Source organism: Sander vitreus, chromosome 3 (assembly GCF_031162955.1).
Source record: "Sander vitreus isolate 19-12246 chromosome 3, sanVit1, whole genome shotgun sequence".
Lineage (NCBI taxonomy): Eukaryota > Metazoa > Chordata > Actinopteri > Perciformes > Percidae > Sander > Sander vitreus.
The window spans coordinates 18,791,688-18,801,831 of NC_135857.1; the positions used below are offsets into that span (position 1 = coordinate 18,791,688).

The 10,144-nt window shown below is 40.8% G+C and overlaps 1 protein-coding gene across 1 annotated transcript; it reads right to left on the reverse strand.

The window, feature by feature from the left end:
• Positions 1 to 650: 650 nt before the first annotated feature.
• Positions 651 to 4,933, reverse strand: LOC144512970 (uncharacterized). The gene is made up of 4 exons (XM_078243999.1): positions 4,854 to 4,933; positions 4,363 to 4,482; positions 1,209 to 1,261; positions 651 to 834 (listed from the first exon to the last, which is right to left on the reverse strand). Exons 1-4 carry the CDS (start codon positions 4,890 to 4,892, stop codon positions 684 to 686), a joined length of 363 nt encoding a protein of 120 aa, XP_078100125.1. The 5' UTR covers positions 4,893 to 4,933; the 3' UTR covers positions 651 to 683.
• Between the last annotated feature and the right edge of the window lie 5,211 nt (positions 4,934 to 10,144).

Genomic DNA, 10,144 nt, shown 5'->3' on the forward strand with positions numbered 1-10,144 from the left:
GTGTGTGTCTCTCAGTATACTGTACACACACACACACACACACACACACACACACACACACACACACACACACACACACACACACACCCACAGACACATCTGGTGAATTTGACATTTACAATAAAGTACAAAGGTTATCTAGTGAACATAAACAATCACCCTGATGGAAAAAAAAAAGATTTTAACACCCACTTTAAATATTTGGACTGGTCTCTCTTTATGTTTCTACTCACAGTATTTCTTTCTCACACACACACACACACACACACACACACACACACACACACACACACACACAAACAGTAAGTGTTTTCAGTGATTAAGTCACAGGACACCATGCAGGCTGCCAGTCCAGTTCTCAGGAGCCCCACACAGCTCGAACTACTGGGCTCTGCAGGCTTGTCTGGGCTGGCATGACCTGAGGGGCTGAATGTGAACACTAACCAAACCTGCTTAATTGTTAATGCACCACTCTCGTGACTTTTGTATAATTCCTGGTCATATTATAATCACATCCTTCTGCAAATAATATCATGTGATTCTACTTTGTAGATAACAAATATACTTATACATCATGATGTACTTGGTTCAGGAGTTCCTTCCACAAGGAATAACAAACTTCATGTATACATTTTTTTTATTTTTTCTCATTTATGTTTCAAGTTTATTGCAGAGAACATTACCTAAACTAGGAAACACTTCAACACTTGTGAATGAGGTGCAAAGTTATTTATTGAGAATAGTTTAAGCGCAAACTTGGACTCCACAGCACTTCTGGTCCAAGGCTGGAGCAGATCTTGGCAGTGTGCCCTGCAGGAGGGCATCTCAGCCTGCCTAAACATACAAACAAACACTTATTAAACCAGATGTTTCAGCCCTATTCAGTGATGGCCTTGTCCTCCTGATAGCCCTGTGATGGTGCATCTCTTGCTTTAAAGGAGTGACACATTTCAATGATTTAAAAAAAACACTAATGAAACACTAGTGCCCCAGTAGTTAAAGTAATTCCACAAATGTAATTTCGCAATAATGGTTGATAAGGAAAACATGAGATGGGGGACAAGATGAAAGATACTTTTAAAAGTTATTTCTTTAACCTTCGGTTTGTCTAACAAGCTGGATCTTTTTATAGAATGACACAGCATATCTAATTATCACCCATTCCAAAAGCAGTATATTAATCTATTAGTTACAGATAGGCCACATACTTGCCCTCTGTGTGGTCAGAAATGAACTGAGTATGGGTGCCTGGGTAGCTCACCTGAAAAAAAAATAAAATGAACTGAGTATATTACTATAGAGATAACCTTTTGTGTGTGTGTATGTTATGTGAGTGTTGGTCTGTAATCCCACAGCAGGGTCAGTGTTTACTTTTCCTCTGGAGACATGAGTTCTATTTTAGGGAGTGGAGCAACAAGACGGGGAAGAGACAGGTGCCAAGGAAGTCAGCACAGAGGTCTATGAATAACAAACCAAAGGAGAAACGGATGATGGCGTGTTTGCAGTAGAAAGCAGTTTGCTAGAGAGAGAAAACACAACTAGGAAAACAATGATTCACTTTTTGAAGGTTATGGTTACTCGTTCAGTCAAACCACATGAAAATTTGATAAATATCTTCCTTTGCTTTCCTTTTGTCTCTCTGTGAGTGTGCAGTCTCACCTCTTTCCAACTTTACATTGCTAAAGTAGTCTCTCCCTCTTTTCCCCACCTCCCTTCTCTATGCACAGTAAATCATTCTGTCTTTCTCTCTCTCTTTACAGCTGCATGTTGGATGCCGGCCCGTCACTTTTTTAACACAGCAGTTGATAGAACATTTTCACTTCATTGTCAGAAAACGCACAGACATATACACGTTCTTATCACTTCCTCAATCCATTTTGCCAGGATTTAAAAAACGTCAATATTCAAGCCAAAAACAACACACCTAATAACATGCATAATGTGTATGAATGTGTGACCTTTACATTCTCATCGGATGATGTGGTCTTGCAGAGTCCATGGATGAATTATGTTCCAAGGACACACACGCAAACACACACATACACACACACACTCAAGCTAGAGCGGTTCCCAGAAGTTGTCTGTCAAGTGGTAATCCTACTAGTCAATTATACATGCTTTCATGAAAAGGTTCAGTATTTCAGCTTTGTGCGATGTACATGAAAACATGGATAATGGAAACACACTTAGTTAAATATGCACACTGTCATAGTCAGACCTGCCAGAAAATCTCACACTATAAAAAAATGATCAAATTGTCAAATCGTAGCACAGCTACTGTACATTTGCATCTCTGCTACTCTAAAAACAGATTGGAAGTACAGATTGGGTAAATGGGGAAATGTAATTTCCAATCATTTCTTTGTCAAACAAATGTATGTTTGTTGAGAAATTTCACTAATCACTCTCAGGCAACACTGAAGGCTCCACAGTAATTCACTGCAGAAACAAATCCCCACTGCATTAGTGCCTACAAAATGGCATGTATTCTTATATTTAACACACTTCAGACACACAGTGAATGCATGCACACCCACCCACAGGCAAATACAGTGGGAGATAAATCTGTTGGTGATCAGGGCTACAGAGATCCATATTATGTGGTTACTTAGTTTCAGCACATTAATAAAACCTGTCCCAGTCACCAGTCAGAGGAGAGGAGAAACAGCTGTGTCTGCAGAAGGTCAGGAGGAGGAGGAAAACTACTCCCTATGGGTATAAATATGTGTGTGTGTGTGTGTGTGTGTGTGTGTGTGTGTGTGTGTGTGTGTGTGTGTGTGTGTGTGTGTGTGTGTGTGTGTGTGTGTATGCTAACGTTATCGTAATTGAGCTTTTACATGATATATTTCCCTTCTGTCTAATTCTGAATATTGACTACAAAAAAACAGTCACAGCACAAAGAACACATTCAGCAGCCCCAAAGGCTACCTAATTAGTTTTCCCATGCAGCCTACTTAGTTGACCTCTGTACTGATATGCTCCGCTCAGATATGTTTTTTTTCATCCATTTAAACCTTGTTGTACTGACATTTCCATAATCACAGGAAGCTGCCTTCAGCTGGCGGTGCAGATGTTCGATGAATGGGAGATGATTTTATTTTGCTATTTAAGTTCTGTGAGCCAAATTCTCACCCACGCAGCCATATACAGCAATGGGGACAATTTCTTCGAGGCGAGCACGTCTGTCCGCTTCCCAACTGGACCACTACCACCTGCTCATCAGATTTCTGGGAAAAGCTCATCAGCTGCCCTAGGGGAGAGGGGAGTCTGCTGTTACAGACGAGCAGGGTTACAGGGGTTAACTTTCCAACAAGAGGCCGATTTACAGCCACGGACAGGAACCATCTATCAGCACTCTGTTGCCTGTCACCAAACAGGCCAGATCGAGTTGCCTTGGGCCAAAGTCACCGCTCAATAAAGTGCCTTATAGAATTAAAAGTGAATAGACGATACACTTCCTTGTGCATGGTAGTATCCTGCCAATGATGCTCATCTCATTATGCTGCAGTTAATAAAGACATTTTTATGTGGGATATTCTCCATGCAGATAAGCCATTTTGGGAGATTTATTTTTCATTAGCCTGTTGTTAAAAAAAAAAAGAGAAAGACTGAGTGTCAAGACATCAAGATGTTCCTTAAAAGGGCCTCTATCTGAGATCATACATAAATGTGCTTTTATAATGCGTGTAGTGGTGTACAAGCCCAAGCAAACAAGCAGATGAAATAAAAACAAGTAGTCCAGATGATTATTATCCACTTGTCCAGTATTTAGTGCACATTATGAACTACTATCCACTGTCTGTGGTTGAGAGAGAGAAAGAGAAAGTGAGAGACAAAAGCAAAAAACGCAATCAGAGCAAGGCCTTAACTCAACAGGAAGGCTTTTGTTGGTGATTCTTTGTGGTATCACATAAGGCCTTAATATGATGTTTTGTAATGTAATTTGATGGTAATCAGTGTTGTAATGTTACAAAGTACAAATACTTCGTTACTGTACTCAAGTAGTAATTTTCATGTATCTGTACTTTACTTCATTAAATATATTCCTGGAAACATTTACTTTTGCTCCTTTGGTAGCGTTGCATTTCCCCTGACTCATTTCCTGGTTCTCCTTCTCCATAAACAACATGAAATCAAGGAGAGGGTTAACTTTTCCTGCTACAGATTTCCCACCCTGGTCAGAAAGCACAGGGGAGACACTTTGTTTCTCTCACTATGACTCTAGAGTCGGTACTTGCTCCAAAACTAAACACCGTCACTCTCTCACTTCTCCTTCGCTCTATCACCCACTCCCCACACACACACACACACGCCGGCTCGACGCACACACCAGCGCACAAGTATAAACATCAGGCCACTTACGTAGGCTACGGCGAAAGCTCGGCGTGGAGCCTCCGCAGAACCATAAAACAGGCTTAACCCTCCATTCCAGTTGGTGACGTAATACCTGTTTGTTGCCAAGCGCCAAACCATAGGCCAAAACTAAAGAAGAAGAGGTGGAATCAGAATAACTGATAGCATCATGAAAGCACCCACTGCAGGCTCTGCTGCAAACGTAACAGACGATGACCAACCGACGACAGTGGTGAATGGGGTGGTGATGAAGATAACGTTACACACCTGTGGCCATATTTGCAAGAAATGTTTTCATACGTTTCCGTTTTTCTCTTTGTTAATGTCAGAATTTGAATTTGATGTTTAAGGTGTCGAAATCCTGAATATTATGCTTTACTATAAGGAAGCCAAGATAAAGTTCATAATCAAAGTTTTTATTTACTTTTACTTCTAATAATTAAGTACACCTAATATGAGAACATTTCTTTTGTTACTTAAGTACAGGAAATATCAGATACCTTAAGGCCGGCTGCACACTGCCTGTGTGGGGTGAGCATGTCAGCTGCGTGGCCTGTCCGTTTTTATTTCGGCTCCCATGTTAACAGGTTAGAGTTTGCACACTGCCTGCATGACACGCACGTCTCAGGCACACTGAAAACACGTGCATGCTAGAAATAGGACGACGCCTATTTTCACACAACAAGCAAGCGTGTTATAAGTGTTTCCAGGCAAAATAGAATACGAAAAGATGTTAATATGTCATTTTGACACAAATACATTTAATAAATTACATTTTGATGTTTGAATATCTCTAGGTTTTGACATAAATGCAGATATAAATGTACAAAAAAAAAAAAATTATCGATTTTCAAATATTGCACCTGTCAATACAGAACGAAATATTCTGTAGCCTATTTTGCCGTCAATACTGCCGACGTTGTCTTTGCTGTAATTCAATCAGTATATATTTATGTTTAACATGGTATTTAATTTTATCAACGGGAAACATACATGTGTACAGATAAGGCTAGCAGCAGCAGCGCTGCGTCAGACATGTTTCTGGTGTGCAAAGACATAGAAAACGCCACACAGCCGCCACGCAACTGACACGCAACAGAAACGTCACGCTCACCCCACGCAGGGAGTGTGCAGCTGGCCTAAGACTTTTACTCAAGTAATATTCCAAAAGGTGACTTTAACTTCTACAAAAGTAATTTTCTGGTAAGATACGTGTACTTTTACTAAAGTATTGCTTTCAAGTACTTTATACAAGGCGATGGTAATGCAATGAAACTACAGTATTTAAAACGTAAAAGAGCCATACAGTTGCACTGGTTGACATGTTACTTCCTTACAATGAACATGGCCCCTGTACTTTTCTGAAAAGAAACTCTGCATTAAGTGTCTTTTTCCTGGCTTATATTAATCCATCTTAAGCAATAAACTTGTTATCACTTTTAACATTGACTTGTCACACATCTTGAGATTCTGGAAAAATGTCTAGGTGGGGAAACTATTAGAATACTCACAATCCCATACAGTGACACTATAGTGACTACTGAATTTCACATCAAACCCTATGACTGTTGGTGGAGCTTATTTCCGGTAAATAGGCGTTAGTAATAGGTTCATGGATGACACATTGCTGCCAAAGTCTAAAATATATATGTGGTAACGAGTTCAAAAATGAATAAATAGGACACTTAAAGTTCATGAAAGGCTAAATAAGGGTAACGGACTGGAAATGCCAGAGGTGCTGCCTGGTATGTTTAAAGTTGAAGCAATGTATAGAACAGGGCATAAGCATTTATGATGAAACTGTCACAATAAAAATTAATAGACTTAAGTAGAGACAGTGATCCAATGAGAGAACTTTCTTAAAGCATCTTACAAACTGAACAACGAGAGTAGGACATCAATTTCTAGGCCTTAACCTTTAAGGTCATGTAATTTCTATTGTTACATTTGTAAAATAGAAATTACGGGAAATAGAAAAAATAAATTGTGAGAGCGCAAAAAAAAGGTCAGACAGCTTTGTGCCTGCATGAACAAAAAAGTCTTACTTGCAGTTTACAATTTGGACTCTGCAAGCTGTAAAACTACAGTTAGAAAGAGAAGAGGAGCAGATGACTGGCCCTGTTCTTACATGATTACCTGTTCACTGACTGCTTTAAAAAGGCAGGGTGGGGGGTGACAGTGAGAGAGGTCTGAGATGGAGTGAGAGTGGGAGAGTAATGAGTGTGTGCGGATACTCTACAGCAGGGTAATGTGAGCCTGCAGTCCCAGAGGGGACAGATCACCTGTAGAAGCCCCCCCCCCCACACACACACACACACACACACACACACACACACACACACACACACACACACACACACACTCTTTACTATCAAACTCTCCCAACCCCCATAATGACATAAGCACCTACTCCCACACATGCTGCCCCCCCACCAAACACCTGCACAGAAGCTTAAAAATACCAAATTCATGGAAATAAAACCACACAGCTTCAGACACACATTTCCAGAATATTTGCACACTTACACCATTCCAAAGAGTTGGCAGGCCTATTAATACCACACTTCAAGGACTAAGGGATTGGGCATCGAGCCATAAGGTGCTATCTGGTGACTGATACACACTTGTGTCTCTCTTTCTGTCCTCGGGGTACTGCCTTTCACTCTGCCTGCCAAGCTGAAAGGTTAGACTGGTTACATTCCCACAGTAAGACCAAGTTGGTCTTAAACTTACAATATGTAATATTCTGCTGCTGGGTCTCAATAGGGGTCTCTCAATCGAAACACTGACATTTTGATGATGTTGTGAAGCTGTGTGGGATCATGGGAGTTGTCTTCATTGGTAAACCATGACCATTGCAGATGGAAATGTATCTGTTCACGGACGAGTTAAAGTTATATTCACATTACGTTGAGTAACGTTTATTCATGTCATGTCACTAATGAAATAGCTGCAGTGTTTCCCACTTTTTAATTTATTTATTTAGTTAGTTTGATTCTATTTGTGGTGGTAGCTGACTGGTTAGCGAGCAAGCAAGCTAACATTGGCCAGATAAAACCACAATATGTTAACACATTTTTTTTAGTTGGCTAAAATACGTTTAGCTGTTGCCCCCATCCACAGCAGAACATTACTTAGCTTCCGTGTCGGGACTTCTGCTTCCTTCTCCAAACTGGGGGCAACCGACCGCCGTCTAGTGTAGGTAATACACTGACTATGGTACCTTATACAACCCCTTCAAAAAACCTGTACTATCCCTTTAAGCCAAAGTTAAACGAGAGACTCTTTTTTTATGTGACTAAAGCAACTTCCCTTGCAATTTTGTTTTTTATTTTTTCATTAAACAAATGAGTCAAACTAAATTAATATGTGATAGTCATAGCACTGCCAAAAATAGAGAAAGTTAGTTCCAAAATCCACATTAATTTTGAACAGCAGGTATTAAATCATTAAGGATAGATGCAGTCCCTTACCATATCAGTACTGTTGCTGATTTTAGCACCACTGAGTATACAGCTGTCGGCTCAAGTTAGACTGCATTATTAATAATCATAAATCAATGCATAAACATTTCAACACAGTCTTATTTCAGGATTGACTGATATTTCAATCCTAAAACACAACAAATATTTCATTAACTAGCCTCACCCCCCCCAAAAATTGTCCCTTTATAACTGAAGACTAAAGCTGAATTAAACAATAAAGTTGGGGTTCACTAATTATATTTGCCCAGCCAGTCTACCTCGTGTGGTACCTATAATTCTGCACATACTGTATATTTTTTGTTAAAGTGGAAGTAACAAAAGTGGCAGTTATGCAGAGTAGGGATTAGCGAAGTTCAGACTGTGGGGAGGTTTGATCCAAGACCAGCCAGGGCACATGCCCTTCCAAAGCACTAAACCATCAACAAGTTAGTAAGGGTGGGTAATTTGGGAAGGAAAACCACACCATTGAGTCCTTTCTGTTGGCATCAACATGATGAAAGAATCACATGAATGCTGTGTTGGAGGAAAATGTATGGCATAGATAATTACAAAGCCCTGACTATTTTTTTTGCTTGGCCCACAGCAGTGGAAATCAGCCATAGTGGACTGCAAAACAAAGTCTCGCACAAATGTCACACTGCATGTCCTGTTACATTTTACGATCTAGTTTAATAATCTGAAAGCGTCAGCCCTCTATGCTCTAACAAAAGCCTCGTTTACAGAGGGTCCGCAATACTGCCGAAAAGAACATCCGCCATTACGGCTGCTTTTGCTTTTTTACGTCAATTTGGCTCTGTGACTGCCTCCACTGCTAGCTTAGGCTGCATTCACACTGACTCAGGCGTTGCAGCGATTAGCACAGGATTGTACAGTCGTGTTTAAGTGTCATAAATGGCCCATTTGTGTCTCCATTGTGTTCCCCACTTCATTGTGTTTTGTCTGATTGGCCACCGCAGCATGCTGTCAGGTTGTGTTTCTTCCAAAGTTGAATCTGTTTCAACTTTTCGCCACAGGATGCTACGTTTTTTTTCCCGACATCCCCTGCGGTCCCCACCGCTGCAGCCTACAGCACAATACCCATATTTAAAGGGATACTTCACCGATTTAGCATTAAGCTTTGTATCAGTAGAAACACGGTAGTATTTTCGAATGACTGTGCTTCCCTCCCTCATGTCCCCCTGAGACGAGAGATCTCTGTATTGGAAAAAATCTTCCAATGATGAAAAAAAGACTTTTTGACCAGAGGCAATGGACTACATCCAGTAGTAGGAACTACTTCCGCATGTTTTCAACCCGCCCATAGGGGGTTGGAGTGTCATCTTTCACCGAGGATTGCCGAAGCAAAACAAACGTAAGCCATCTTGAATCCTCGCTAAACAGTAGTCTCTCTCTCAGCAGCAAACTTTTAAAACAATTATGTGATTTCAAACTACCGCACATGTGTACCACCGGGATACATTGGTACAGATCGGAGAATATGCAGGACACTTTATTACAGACGGAATACTCAACACACTACGTGAGCTTCGCCTGCTATGGAGACCAGCGGTGTTGCTCGATGCTTCTGGCTGGTAAAGGGACATCATCAGCAGGGAACGCAGAGCGAGTGCCGGTGGAAAGTTAACGCTAGCCGGCCACCTGTTCCATCAATCCTGCTTGCAAGTGTCCACTCATTAGACAACGAACTGGACTACATCCACATTTATATAATGTCGTTTTTATATTCAGTGGGGAGAACAAGTATTTGATACACTGCCGATTTTGCAGGTTTTCCTACTTACAAAGCATGTAGAGGTCTGTAATTTTTATCATAGGTACACTTCAACTGTGAGAGACGGAATCTAAAACAAAAATCCAGAAAATCACATTGTATGATTTTTAAATAATTAATTTGCATTTTATTGGATGACAAGTATTTGATCACCTACCAACCAGTAAGAATTTCGGCTCTCACAGACCTGTTAGTTTTTCTTTAAGAAGCCCTCCTGTTCTCCACTCATTACCTGCATTAACTGCACCTGTTTGAACTTGTTACCTATATAAAAGACACCTGTCCACACACTCAATCAAACAGACTCCAACCTCTCCACAATGGCCAAGACCAGAGAGCTGTGTAAGGACAACAGGGATAAAATTGTAGACCTGCACAAGGCTGGGATGGGCTACAGGACAATAGGCAAGCAGCTTGGTGAGAAGGCAACAACTGTTGGCGCAATTATTAGAAAATGGAAGAAGTTCAAGATGACAGTCAATCTCCTTCGGTCTGGGGCTCCATGCAAGATCTCACCTTGTGGGGCATCAATGAT